The sequence below is a fragment of the Mustelus asterias genome, chromosome 3 (genome assembly GCF_964213995.1).
Source record: "Mustelus asterias chromosome 3, sMusAst1.hap1.1, whole genome shotgun sequence".
NCBI classification, from domain to species: domain Eukaryota; kingdom Metazoa; phylum Chordata; class Chondrichthyes; order Carcharhiniformes; family Triakidae; genus Mustelus; species Mustelus asterias.
Window position 1 is genome coordinate 35947993 of NC_135803.1, and position 15008 is coordinate 35963000.

Sequence of the window (15008 nt, forward strand, 5' to 3'; positions counted from 1 at the left end):
TCTGGATCAGAGTCGGAGTGAGGACTGAATCCGGATCGGAGCCGGGAATGAATCTGGTTTGGAGCCGGAGCCCAGACTGAATCCAGATCGGAGCCAGGAATGAATCCAGATCGGAGCCGGAGTGCGGACTGAATCCGGATCGGAGCAGCAGCGCGGACTGAATCCGGATCGGAGCAGCAGCGCGGACTGAATCCGGATCGGAGCAGCAGCGCGGACTGAATCCGGATCGGAGCAGCAGCGCGGACTGAATCCGGATCGGAGCCGGAGCGCGGACTGAGCAGCCGAGATTGGCACGAGACGGGATCCGCCTCCCGTCACCCTATTGGTTCCCCTGACCTGAGACGCGGCGCTGATTGGTCAGAGAGCTGTCAATCAGAGCGCTGTGTGTTTGCGCGGGGGGAGGGGGGCCGGGCGGAGCCGCCGCGAGAGAAAATAGAGCGAGAGAGAGGGAGGGATATAGAGAGAGAGAGTGTGTGTGTGAGTGAGTGAGAGAGGGAGGGATAGATAGATAGAGAGAGAGAGAGAGAGTGTGAGTGAGAGAGGGAGAGTGTAGAGAGGGGGAGCTTCACTTCAGATACACGGCGGCAGCTGAGGGACTGACAACACGGGGGGGACGGGGAGCGGCACCATGAAGTTGACTGTGGATTTCGATGAGTGTTTGAAGGACTCCCCGCGTTTCAGGTAGGCCGTCACCCCGGGAACGGTCCCCGGGCTCTGCGGGATGGAGCTCCCAGTAGCTTGGCTGCCCCCTCCCTCCCCCTTGCCCTCCTCCCTCCCCCTTGCCCCCCTTGCCCTCCTCCCTCCCCCTTGCCCTCCTCCCTCCCCCTTGCCCCTCCTGCCCCCTCCCTCCCCCTTGCCCTCCTCCCTCCCCCCCCCCTTGCCCTCCTCCCTCCCCCCCCCTTGCCCTCCTCCCTCACCCCCCTTGCCCTCCTCCCTCCCCCCCCTTGCCCTCCTCCCTCCCCCCCCTTGCCCTCCTCCCTCCCCCCCCTTGCCCTCCTCCCTCCCCCCCCTTGCCCTCCTCCCTCCCCCCCCTTGCCCTCCTCCCTCCCCCCCCTTGCCCTCCTCCCTCCCCCCCCTTGCCCTCCTCCCTCCCCCCCCTTGCCCTCCTCCCTCCCCCCCTTGCCCTCCTCCCTCCCCCCCCTTGCCCTCCTCCCTCCCCCCCCTTGCCCTCCTCCCTCCCCCCCCTTGCCCTCCTCCCTCCCCCCCCTTGCCCTCCTCCCTCCCCCCCCTTGCCCTCCTCCCTCCCCCCCCTTGCCCTCCTCCCTCCCCCCCCTTGCCCTCCTCCCTCCCCCCCCTTGCCCTCCTCCCTCCCCCCCCTTGCCCTCCTCCCTCCCCCCCCTTGCCCTCCTCCCTCCCCCCCCTTGCCCTCCTCCCTCCCCCCCCTTGCCCTCCTCCCTCCCCCCCCTTGCCCTCCTCCCTCCCCCCCCTTGCCCTCCTCCCTCCCCCCCCTTGCCCTCCTCCCTCCCCCCCCTTGCCCTCCTCCCTCCCCCCCCTTGCCCTCCTCCCTCCCCCCCCTTGCCCTCCTCCCTCCCCCCCCTTGCCCTCCTCCCTCCCCCCCCTTGCCCTCCTCCCTCCCCCCCCTTGCCCTCCTCCCTCCCCCCCCTTGCCCTCCTCCCTCCCCCCCCTTGCCCTCCTCCCTCCCCCCCCTTGCCCTCCTCCCTCCCCCCCCTTGCCCTCCTCCCTCCCCCCCCTTGCCCTCCTCCCTCCCCCCCCTTGCCCTCCTCCCTCCCCCCCCTTGCCCTCCTCCCTCCCCCCCCTTGCCCTCCTCCCTCCCCCCCCTTGCCCTCCTCCCTCCCCCCCCTTGCCCTCCTCCCTCCCCCCCCTTGCCCTCCTCCCTCCCCCCCCTTGCCCTCCTCCCTCCCCCCCCTTGCCCTCCTCCCTCCCCCCCCTTGCCCTCCTCCCTCCCCCCCCTTGCCCTCCTCCCTCCCCCCCCTTGCCCTCCTCCCTCCCCCCCCTTGCCCTCCTCCCTCCCCCCCCTTGCCCTCCTCCCTCCCCCCCCTTGCCCTCCTCCCTCCCCCCCCTTGCCCTCCTCCCTCCCCCCCCTTGCCCTCCTCCCTCCCCCCCCTTGCCCTCCTCCCTCCCCCCCCTTGCCCTCCTCCCTCCCCCCCCTTGCCCTCCTCCCTCCCCCCCCTTGCCCTCCTCCCTCCCCCCCCTTGCCCTCCTCCCTCCCCCCCCTTGCCCTCCTCCCTCCCCCCCCTTGCCCTCCTCCCTCCCCCCCCTTGCCCTCCTCCCTCCCCCCCCTTGCCCTCCTCCCTCCCCCCCCTTGCCCTCCTCCCTCCCCCCCCTTGCCCTCCTCCCTCCCCCCCCTTGCCCTCCTCCCTCCCCCCCCTTGCCCTCCTCCCTCCCCCCCCTTGCCCTCCTCCCTCCCCCCCCTTGCCCTCCTCCCTCCCCCCCTTGCCCTCCTCCCTCCCCCCCCTTGCCCTCCTCCCTCCCCCCCCTTGCCCTCCTCCCTCCCCTCCCTTGCCCTCCTCCCTCCCCTCCCTTGCCCTCCTCCCTCCCCTCCCTTGCCCTCCTCCCTCCCCCTCCCTTGCCCTCCTCCCTCCCCCTCCCTTGCCCTCCTCCCTCCCCCTCCCTTGCCCTCCTCCCTCCCCCTCCCTTGCCCTCCTCCCTCCCCCTTGCCCTCCTCCCTCCCCCTTGCCCTCTGCCCCCTCCCTCCCCCTTGCCCTCCTGCCCCCTCCCTCCCCCTTGCCCTCCTGCCCCCTCCCTCCCCCTTGCCCTCCTGCCCCCTCCCTCCCCCTTGCCCTCCTGCCCCCTCCCTCCCCTCCCTCCTGCCCCTCCCTCCCCCTTGCCCTCCTGCCCCCTCCCTCCCCCTTGCCCTCCTGCCCCCTCCCTCCCCCTTGCCCTCCTGCCCCCTCCCTCCCCCTTGCCCTCCTGCCCCCTCCCTCCCCCTTGCCCTCCTGCCCCCTCCCTCCCCCTTGCCCTCCTGCCCCCTCCCTCCCCCTTGCCCTCCTGCCCCCTCCCTCCCCCTTGCCCTCCTGCCCCCTCCCTCCCCCTTGCCCTCCTGCCCCCTCCCTCCCCCTTGCCCTCCTGCCCCCTCCCTCCCCCTTGCCCTCCTGCCCCCTCCCTCCCCCTTGCCCTCCTGCCCCCTCCCTCCCCCTTGCCCTCCTGCCCCCTCCCTCCCCCTTGCCCTCCTGCCCCCTCCCTCCCCCTTGCCCTCCTGCCCCCTCCCTCCCCCTTGCCCTCCTGCCCCCTCCCTCCCCCTTGCCCTCCTGCCCCCTCCCTCCCCCTTGCCCTCCTGCCCCCTCCCTCCCCCTTGCCCTCCTGCCCCCTCCCTCCCCCTTGCCCTCCTGCCCCCTCCCTCCCCCTTGCCCTCCTGCCCCCTCCCTCCCCCTTGCCCTCCTGCCCCCTCCCTCCCCCTTGCCCTCCTGCCCCCTCCCTCCCCCTTGCCCTCCTGCCCCCTCCCTCCCCCTTGCCCTCCTGCCCCCTCCCTCCCCCTTGCCCTCCTGCCCCCTCCCTCCCCCTTGCCCTCCTGCCCCTCCCTCCCCCTTGCCCTCCTGCCCCCTCCCTCCCTCCCCCCCCCCCTCCCTCCCCCCCCCCCTCCCCCCCCCCTCTGCGGTCTGATCAACACCCTCCTGTCGGGCAGATTGCCTTCTTTTAAGGGAGCTGGAATGCTTTATTTTCATCCTGTTTGTTATTTATTAGCTCCCAGCTTGTATTTTACTGAACCCAATGCAATGTACTGGAAGTTACTGGCAAAATGATCTGCTAATTAAGTTAGTTGTCATTTTGGGCTCTAGTATTTTGCCTTTTTAAAGGAGGGGGTGTTCTTATCCTGACAATAGTATTATCCGTGATTTGAATTGTTAAGGTGAACATTTCTAATCTGGGATGAGTATCAGTCTGTACATGTGCCTGTACATTAATCGTGAGAAAATTCACATGGTAGAAATTCTAAATTAAAATGACTAAAGTTTTGAAAGCTGTGAACAGTGCCCTCGGTGTCATTATCATTTGTATTAAATCCCATTTAAGGTTTTCCTTGAGAACAATCATAGAAACCCTACAGTGCAGAAGAAGGCCATTCGGCCCATTGAGCCTGCACCGACTCTTAAGACACACAGGCTTGCCTGGAACCCCCATGTATTTACCTCACTTATCATCCCCTCAATCCCCACATTTTTGGACACCAAGGGAGAATTTAGCATTGGCTGATCCACCTAACCTGCACATCTTTGGACTGTGGGAGGAAACCGGAGCACCCAGAGGAAATCCACGCAGACATGGGAAGAACGTGTAAACTCCACACAGATAGTTATCCGAGGCTGGAATTGAACCTGGGTCCCCTGACGCTGTGAGGCAGCAGTGCTAACCACTCAGCCACCTCGCTGTCCTCCATATTTCATGAATTTATAGTAAACCTAAAACAGATCTAGTGTTGATATACTAGATGAATATAAAACTTAATTTTATTTAATGCTCTGCAAAAAATGAAATCTCTAATCTGTCTGAAGGTCATACTGGTCATGTGATGTCTGTTCAGAAGTGCATCTTCCCTGCTCTTTTACATCTGTGGTGCAGGATGCTTGACTCTGACTTAAATAAAAAGAACCAATGGGGGTTTGCCTTCTCGTGAGAGTGAAGAAAGAAAGGCTTGCATTAAATAATAAATAGATGTTTCAATTTGTAAACACTCATTCAACTTAACCAGTTTGTGGCACTTTCCCTCCTCCTGCTTAGTTGCATCTACACATCCTATTCCTATATCCCTTCAACTACTTTACTTTCATGCATATATCCAAAATAATTTTAACTTGTTGATGTAGGCAATTTGGCAGCCATTATGCGCACAGCAAGATCTCAAAATAACATGATGGATGAACACTTGATCTTTTTTGGCAGTGTTGATTGAGGGTAATTATTGGTGAGAACATTGATAGTGACACACTGAATTGTTAACCTATATTTTGTATGCAACTTCTGGACTGGAATTTGAGCCTATAAACTTTTGATTCTGAATGTCGGGCTCACTTCAGTTGGTAGTCCACTTTTTGTCATTGTGTCGATATCAAGTTCCTGCAGCCCAGTTGCCAGGTAACCTTACCCTAACCTCTGAAAAAAATCTTGCAATTCCCCTCGGGGCAGTAAAGATGTGCCACGTTTTAAACCAGTCATTGTTTTACCACAAGGTGGTCAGTTTGGCATGTGCGGTAGGAGTTGAAAATTTGCAAATATACTCAGTTTAAATTGGATTTATACTCTGGTCCTGAAGGCAAAAGGAGACCCACTGTTAATTTCCTGAGCCATTGAGTGTGCACAACTAAATTAACAGTTTGGAAATGATTTTATATGGGAGTAGGTCATCAAAGATTTCAGATGACATTATTGCATGTTGTCCTCCGAACCTGCATGAATGATTACTGGTTTTTTATAGTCTGTCTGCCACATTCTGTTTTGTTTTTTTTTAAAAGAAGGTGTTAGGTGCTTAAACAATTGTCAGTTTGTTGCATTGAAGAAAAATCAAGAATGTGAAAATAATTTTTGTCCCAGACACTGGTTATTTGATTGGGTAAGCAAAAGTAGCAGCTTAGAAATATCACTCCTGTTCTGCATTACTTTCAAAACTAATGGAGAAGATGAATTCCTTATTTTGACTGTTTCAGTAAACACATTTTATGAATGAAGAACTAAGACAGATCCTGTTTGGTACTGAAATAAGAGGAACATTATTTATCTCTAAATGAGTGTGCATTGTTAAGTTGCCAGTAACAATGGACAAGTTAATGGGGAATGTCACTTGTTGAGATTTCAGGTTTAGTATTTTTTCTTCATTCAAGGGATGTGAGCATCACTAGCTCGACCAACATTTATTGCCTATCACAAATTGCTCTTGAAAAGGTGGTGGTGAGCTTCCTTCTTGAACTGCTGCAGCCCATGTGGTGTAGGTACACCCACAGGGAGGGAATTCCAGGATTTTGGCTCAAGGACAGTGAAGGAATAGAAATATATTTTCAAGTCAGGATGGTAAGAGTCTTGGAGGGGAACTTCCAGGTCATAGTGTTCCCATGTATCTGCTGTCCTTGTCTTTCGAGATGTTAGTGGTCGTGGGTTTGGAGGGTGCTGTTTGAAGGAATGTTGGGATTTCCTGAAGCGTACCTTGAAGATAGTACCCACTGCTCCTACTGTGCATTGATGGTGGAAGTGAATGTTTGGGCTGCTTTGTCCTGGATGATGCCAAGCTTCTTTGAGTGTTGTTGGGTTAAATTAGAAACGTATTACAAGTTAATATCAGGGAAAATTGCTGTCTGGTTCTAGAGCAATAGACATAAGGCACCTTTTAAGAGGTGTATTCAAGAGACGGCTGGATATAGCACTTGGGATGAATGAGATCAAAGGTTATGGGGAAAAAGCAGGATTAGGCTATTGAGTTGGACGATCAGCCATGATCGTAATAAATGGCGAAGCAGGCTCGAAGGGCCAAATGCCCTCCTTCTGCCCCCAACTTCTATGTTTCTATGTATAAACTGGTTATTTATCAAAATACATGTTAGTTTGTTGCTACTTGCTGACCATGTATCACTTGAGGCAATAAGACTCATTATCTTCAAAATCAGTCACCAAATAACACAAGGAGATTTTTAATGTTATGTTGGGCAATAATCTATTTCATTTTTAAACATTTGGAATAGATTTCCAATTGGAAAAGACAAATCATAGAATCCTTACAGTGCAGAAGACGGCCATTCGACCCATCGAGTCTGCAACGACCAAGCCCTATTCCCTAACCCCACGTATTTGTCCTGCTAATCCCCTGACACTAGGGTCAATTTAGCATGGCCAATCAACCTAACCCGCTCATCTTTGGACTGTGGGAGGAAACCGGAGCACCCGGAGGAAACCCATGCAGACACTGGGAGAAAGTACAAGTTACACACAGACAGTGACCCGAGGCCAGAATTGAACCCGGATCTCTGGCGCTGGCTTTATAGTTTTTTCCCATTGGCACTTCCTTGTAATGTATCATTCGATGTACTTTTGTTTATTATGTCTCATGATCTGACAAGAAAAACATTTAGAATCTCAAGCTTTTCTCGTGCAACATCACAAATTAAAAGTAAGTGAATCATTTGTCCAATTGTAATGCTGTTATTTTCCTTTTTTAATGAAAACAAAAACCAAGGAATGTGACAACATTTTGCTAAATCTAAGCTCAATTTAAAGTCATGAGACTTTGAACGGTGGCATTGTAAGATGCACTGGTCACAATCTGCGATGATTTGCAGATGTTTTTGAAGAAAAGTACTCATTGGAAACCTTGCATAAGCATTTTTTATGAAGCCTACAATTTCTCTCTTTGTTTTGGTGCGTGTTATCACCTTGTGCTAATACGCCTGTAAATTATCATGGGTGTGATCTGTAGACTGCATCATTATATTGCCGTACATGATATTCTTAATTACCCAGTTGTGACACTATTACTCAATTGGAAGCTATGTGCATTTACATAGTAAGCTTTCTTAGCACCAGAAATAATTTGGACTCTGTTTCTCTGAAATTCCTAAGTTTCCCCTTTTTTAAATAGAAAGTCTAAACTATTTGGTTCAGTTAGTCTTTGGAACAATGGAAACATTGCATATCTGTTCGTGATATACTAGTTGTTGGAAGTATTACGCAATATGAATCCTAATTTGGTGTTGAAACCAGATGTTAAATAGTAAATTACAATCCACAGGTCACCACAATTATAAGAAAAATAACATTTTAATTAGCTATTGGACATTTTCTAAATTTTTTTGTGAAAAGTGGTTTTACTGTCCTGAACAAATATCCTCAAAGGTACTTTGCAGGGTGAAATGGTATTTGTTATAACTTGCATGGTTAGTTAATTTATTAAAATCAAAATTGGAAGCACAGGAACAAAATGGGGCATTAATATTTTGTTTAGACTGTGACTCCAGAGTTTGGCTTAAAATTGCTATTAAATACCAAATAAAGTTTGACTCTATTAGACTTTTAATATTTCCCTCATGACTGAAGATCAAAGATTATTTATGGTAACATTTAGCTTATTTTCATGAATGCTAGTTCTCAAACATTTGATGTCTCCTACATAAGTCATCGAGAAAAGAGAACTGGACCAAAAATGTATTTGGCCTGAAAGAGCATGATTTTCTTCCAGTCAGTTTTCTGATGAAAGTTGTCAATCTGAAATTAGTGTTTCTCTCTTTGCAGACACTATCTGACCCACTGAGTATTTCCAGTTCATTCTGGAAATTTATAAATTGAATAAGTTTGGATTTTTTATGGGCACCGCAGTAATATCTGAGGTTTGAGAAGTACAACACTAAAATGTAACTTTTTAAATTCAACTTGAACCTTTTTAGCAAGGTTGGAATGTTTTTCTCTGTTTAGTGCTGTTTGGCCTTCAGACCACAGCCATTGTGGAGCTATGTAGCTTCATAGCTCCAGATTTAGAAATGAGTTTGCGTCATGATCATGACTTTTAGTGTTGAAAGATTAATGACTCACTGAAGTGTGTTAACGGAAATGAAAGAAACATTTTCTTCCTACTATGAATCCTTCTCTGGTTTATTGGAGACAACTTGACTTGGTTGCTACGATATGTAAAGGATCCTACCTATTTTTTCTTCTTGCTGAGGGAAAGTTCATTACCTGTGTGGATAGGATGGGATGTCCAAGGTCAATAACACTGAGAAGTTGCAGTTGTGCCTCGCTCCTCCTGGTCAGTCAGTTACTTTGGAGCATAGACTGACAAATAGACATGTTTTGTAAAAACTTAAAGTTTTATCTCCAGTGGTGTAAATGGTTTACTAAAAAGATTTAATAAAAGTATATTCGGTATCTATTCCTCATGAATTTTGGTCTCCCCCCTCCCAAAAACTGTTAAACATTGAACCGATTTCTCAAATGATTAAAATTTATGCAAAGTAATGAATATTTAGAGTAGTTGTTTTGTATTACAGAATGTGAACATTGTTGAAAAAAATGAGACATGGTGTTGAAGCTTTTCATCTTGCACTCATCAAGAGCTAAGAGTACTAATTTTAAAGGGGTGGCACAGTGGTTAGCACTGCTGCGTCACAGCACCAGGGACCCGGGGTCACTGTCTGTGTGGAGTCTGTACGTTCTCCCCGTGTCTGCGTGGGTTCCCTCCGGGTGCTCCGGTTTCCTCCCACAGTCCAAAGATGTGCAGGTTAAGTGGATTAGACATGCTGAATTGCCCCTTAGTGTCGGGGGATTAGCAGGGTAAATACATGGGGTTACGGGGATAAGGCCTGTCAGTGCAGGCCCAATGGGCCAAATGGCTTCCTTCTGCACTGTAGGGATTCTATTCTATGAAAAGAAGCAACAATTAAACAACATGAGGAAAAGATGCAAATTAGTTGGCCAGTCAGCCTTGATTGGTTGAGATGTTACTTTTCAGCGACTGACCGTATCTAACAGCAGGTCCCTTTGATCAGGATAGGTAGAGTTCTGACCGTATTCAGCCAGCCCATGTGTGCAAAATGCAGAACATAATGTCTAACATTAGATGTGATTCTGCGATAGGGCAGCACATGTTGAAAGACCCTGAGTGTGGAGTGTGCTAAGAATTACACCGACAACCAATTTAAGATTATCAGTTGGGCTTCCACTCACTCTTGCTCGAAAGGACCTGCACTTTGTAAGCAGAAAGACCATGTCCAGGCATTGCCCCATTTTGTAATTTAAAAAAAAAGCATGGGGAACAATAGCTCGCTGGTTCATTCTCATGTCAATGCTGCAAACAACCAGAGCTGACTGGCTAACCAATCATCAACCTTTTGTAAAGCGGTATAAATGATTGCTTTCTTTGAGATTGGTATTCTTGTATCTATCCATGAGTACAAACTGAAAAGCTTTGAAAGCACGTCTCTCTGTTCAGCAACTTAACTAAATTATAATGGCTTTGTTCAGTTATTAACTTAGCTCCAAAATTTGGAACAGCATTTGGCAGAATCTGATGGAAAGTTAAGTTAGTTATCTGAACATTTAATAGTTTGGAAAAGAACTCTGTACATCTGAAAGTAATTTTACGTCTTTTATAGTGCTGGCTGCAGCCACCGGATATCTGTAATGGAATTGCATAGTTCTCCACAGTCTGTTGGTGTTTGATCCATTTAGACCTGCCAGATGTTCACCATTTTTGCCTTGCATATTGACACTCTGCTTATGCAGTAATCACTATGCTTCCACACAATTCTGCCCCCAGCAAAATCTGATATAGCCTGTATCTTCACTCCTTGAGTGCAGATGGTGAGTGTATCTGAAGCTGGTTTAAATATCCATTGCCATATTTTACTGGATCAGATTAAGCACTATCACAACCCACTATCTATTGCCAAAACCATTCTCCACTCATCCTGAAAAGAGAGGATAATTTCCAGCTTTTTTTCCCACAACTAGTCATCTTGAACTGTTTTGCCCTGCTATTTCATCTATACCTCAAAAAACATGTCCAAGAAATTCAGGGAATTGCCACTAAGATTATAACCATTTGTGCAACTGTTTCTGCTATTCCTTCTCCTTGCCTCCAAAACCAAATTCCCCAGGCTCCTTTCTACCCTTGGGCCAGTGCTTTCTCTGGTTTCTTGTTCCAACTCTCGTCATCATCCTCTCTAGGTCATTTTGTTTGAGACTGGTGTTGCAGCCCTTTTAGGGTCATTTCCCTGAATGGGCCAGTGGCTCACCTGACCCTATCAGGAGCTGAGTGGGGGACTCACTCAGACTTGTCTGGGCTTTTTCCAGAAGTCGGAGTTTTGGGCCTGTGGATTTTAAGACCTTTTTCTTTGGTCTGTAATGTGTATAGTTATTCTGTTAAACCTTTGATAGTTCACTGACCATGGTTTGAGTCTTACCACACTGGTGACGAGGATAAATTGGAAGATCTCCATGGCCATCTGTAATTCAAAGCAAAGTTTTTGTTTATTAGTCACAAGTAGGCTTACATTAACACTGCAATGAAGTTACTGTGGAAAATCCCCTAGTCGCCACATTCCTGCGTCTGTTCGGGTGCACTGAGGGAGAATTTAGCATCTCCAGTGCACCTACCCACCACGTCTTTCAGACTGTGGGAGGAAACTGGAGCACCCGGAGGAAACCCACGCAGACACTGGGAGGACATGTAGATTCCACACAGACAGTGACCCAAGCCGGGAATTGGTGCTGATGGATTCCAAGGTCACATCCAGGGTATCAGGCCCAGTGCCTGCTCTAATCCTCGGGATGCCAATTTCTAGAGGAACCCTCATTTATATATGCAAGAGTCCTCAGGTGAAAAATTAATTTCCCCACATTTTCTGGAGTAGAATCATAGAATCCCTGTCGTGCAGAAGGAGGCCATTCAGCCAATCGAGTCTGCACCGACCACAATCCCACCCAAGTCCTATTCCTGCAACCCCACATATTTACCCTGCTAATCACTAGGGTCAATTTAACATGGCCAGTCAACCCAACCAGCACATCTTTGGACTGTGGGAGGAAACCAGAACATCTGGAAGAAAGAAACACACACACACACACACACACACACACACGGGGAAAACGTGCAAACTCCGCAGAGTGACCCAAGCCGGGAATTGAACCTGGGTCCCTGGTGCTGTGTGGCAGCAGTGCTAACCATTGTGCTGCCCACAAGATCGTGAAATCTCTGGATTTAGGCTGCAACAGCAAACCTTGAGTTAAACATGCCTTTGATTTGTAATCCCAAAACTTTTGATCTCAACGTGGAGGACTGGAGTCAATACGTCGAGTGCCTTAAATTATTCTTTAGAACCCATGGAATAGTGGGGGAGGAGAAAAAGAGGATTATATTGTTGTCAGTATGCAGAGCTCAAATATACAACTTGATCTGGAGCTTAACTTCTCTGGTGGCCCTGATACTAAATCTTTTGAGCAACTCGTGGCATTAGTAAAGGAGCATCATCATCCCAAACAGTCTGTAATCATGCAGCAATATAAATTTAATTCAACTAGCAGGAACCCGGGAGAGTCTGTCACAGAGCTTGTGGCCAGATTGAGACAGCTGGCTGAAGAGTGCAATTTTGCAACTATGCTCCATGGTATGCTCAGAGGCAGACTAGTCTTTGACCATACAGGAGAGGCTGCTGACTGAAATGGATTTTACATTGGCCAAAGCCATGGAGATTACACAGGCCATGTAGAGTGCTGAGAAAGGTGTTTTGGAACTACAGAACATGCAGCATAGTGAGGTGAATAAGCTTCAGGAAGGGGCCTCCAGTGATTTTGGTGCCAAATGTGAAGGTGCAGAGAACCATGCAAGTGGGAATAGTGAACAGGTGCAGAGACAAAGGAACAGAAGATGGACAGTCGAACCAGGGTGTGAGGAAACAAAAAGAAAACAACTGATTTAAGTGTGTAATTTAAAGAGCAACTCATAAAGCATCTCTGAAGACAGGCCTGTGATGTTACAGTTGAATAATGTAAGTGTGTGTAAATCAGCCCCGTTCTAATTGCGTTGGTAAATGGCCTTCCGCTTTATATGGAGATAGATGCTGGAGCTTGAGCCACTGTGATGGACAAACATAACAATTGAAAGTTTGAAGGTTGGTACCCAAGAAATGAAGTTGAAAGACATCGCAATGAGGTTAGCAACATATATGGGAGAATCCTTAAAAATATTAGGAACAACATCTGCGCTGTGATGTACTGGCATCAGTTGGCTCAACTAGCTATCAGATTGGTTAAGCCAGATAAAATTTAATTGGCCAGGGATCAAGGCTATCAAAGATTGTCGGAGCTGAAGTCTTTCTTGGGCACGATAAGTTATTGTAATTTCGTACCAATTTGACATCACTATTAATACCTCTACATCAGCTGCTGGAAAAATATCAACAGTAATATTGAAATGGGCCAGGCCCCAGAATGAGGCCTATGAAAAAATCCAAAATCACCCTGCAATCTTCAGACTTGTTGGTGCATTTTGACCCCATGTGTTCACATGTGATTCATCACCGTATGACCTGGTGCAATGCTGCCACACAAGATGGAAGATGGAATGGAGTGGCCCATGGCCTTTTCCTCAGGACCTTGGCAGATGCAGACAGAGGCAACTCCCAGATTGAAAGGAGGGTTTGAAGTGATGTATGGGATGAAAAGATTTCACCAGGACTCATATGGGTAGCAATTCACAGTTATGGACCACAAACACAGCCCACCCTTGCATGACCAAGATGAAAATGCTGGCATGCAGGCCAAGTCTGGACAAGGACATTGAGAGTGCGGTCAAACAATGTGACCCAAAGCAGTTGCAGTAGCCGCTACTCTCCTCAGCCCAGTTACACCCTTTGAGTAGCCTGGTTGGCCATGGACATGGATCAATATTGATTTTGTGGGACCCTATCTGTAGGTGCCATGTTCCTTATCATGGTTGACGCCTATTCAAAATGGATGGATGTGCATGTGATGAGATCCACAACCTCAATGGCGATGATAGAGAATTGCGGCAGATGTTTGCCAACCATGGGTTATTGGTGCTCGTGTCAGTGGCCAGGGAACAGAGTTTGGAATGAGGGCTGCAAACAACGGCTTCAATCTTCCCAATATTTAATTGGAGAACATTTTTGCTCATCCGGTATTAGGTGTCTGATAGTTTTAGTAACAGATGTGGTGAGGTAGAGCTGGGTGTCATGAGTGTAAATTAACAATGTGTTTTTGGATGATGTTGCCAAGGAGTAGTAGATAGATGAGAAATAGGAGGGATCCAAGGGTTCGATCCTGGGAGGGCACCAGAAGTAGCTGTGAGAGTGCAGCTCAGCTAGACGACAAAGAAGAGGGTTTTGGAGGTCGATTGGTATGATTACCCATGTCAAGGTTGCAGTCAGGACAAGGAGGGAAAATTTACCTTTGTTACAGCCATATCGAATGTAATTTGTGACTTTGACGAGCTGTTTCAGTTCTTCCTGTGGCAGGGATGATTGGAAGGATTCAAACATGGAGCTCTGGGAAAATGAGAACAGATTTGAGAGGTGACAACATATTCAAGGTCTTTGGAAAGAAAAGGAAAGTTGACGATGAGATGTCAGTTTGCAAGGATGGTGGGATCAAAAGTTGTTTTTTTGAACAAAGGATAGGTGACAGCAGATTTCAAGAAGAAAGGGCTAACTCCTGATCAGAAACTCTCTGGACTAACCACTTTGCCTTAGCTATTAGAACAGGCCAGATATTAGATAATCTACAGTAAGTTGCTTGCCTCCTGACTTTCAAAAGCCTCCACATCAACTACAGAACAAGAGAGTGATGGAAAGCTCTCCACTTGCCTGTGTAGATGCGCTTCAACTTTGTGCCATTCAAAACAAAGCAGTTCTGTGATTGGCACCCCATTCATGCATGCTTTGGAGTGTGAACAGTTTACAAGCCAAAGCTGCTTTGGCAGCATCTCCTAAACACATGAACTCCATACCTAGAAGGACAAAGGCAGCAAAGACAGTCACCTTCAAGTCGTGCACTGTTCTGACTTGGATCTTTATCATTATTCCTTCATTGTAGCTGGGTCAAAATCCTGGAACAACTTATCTGACTTTGTGTAAGCACCTTTTAGATAGGTTCACCATAACGCTTTGACTGGAAATAATGAGAAGCAGATGCTGGCCTTGGCAGCGAGTCAAACATCCCAAATCATTGAGATTAAGGCTTTTAACTTACCAAGTTGTAAAACCCATTTGCAGTTAATACAGTTTTGATTTAAAATAAAAATGGAGCAAGGTGATTGCAGTAATGATATACAGAAATGCTAACAGAGCTAATTGTATTATACCATGTGTGCCAGTTTTATGGAAAACCTTTGATAAAATATTGCATGTTTTACGAACCTTAAGTTGAACACACTGCTGACATAGCAATCATGGATCATCCATGATAACTATTATATTGATCCTCTTATGATCTGTTTGTCACACAAACCTATAGTCCATTGTGCCATCTTGAGCGCACAGTGGTCAAAAATATCTTGCACTGCACAAAACTGAGTCAGACGCACATTGCTCCTGGTCATCCATATATTAAGCTACATA

At 48.6% G+C, this 15008-nt stretch overlaps 1 protein-coding gene across 6 annotated transcripts in view; it reads left to right on the plus strand.

Moving 5' to 3' along the window:
- Positions 1 to 395: 395 nt before the first annotated feature.
- Positions 396 to 15008, plus strand: part of LOC144489811 (arf-GAP with coiled-coil, ANK repeat and PH domain-containing protein 2-like) — a 144644-nt gene continuing 130031 nt past the window's right edge. For 4 of the 6 annotated variants that reach the window (XM_078207657.1, XM_078207664.1, XM_078207675.1 and 1 more), the window contains exon 1: positions 399 to 681. In XM_078207657.1, the coding sequence (XP_078063783.1) occupies positions 629 to 681 (53 nt within the window). In that variant the 5' untranslated portion in view covers positions 399 to 628. Of the gene's footprint in view, positions 682 to 15008 lie in introns of all 6 variants that reach the window. The other 2 variants (XM_078207670.1, XM_078207682.1) reach the window with 2 other exon arrangements.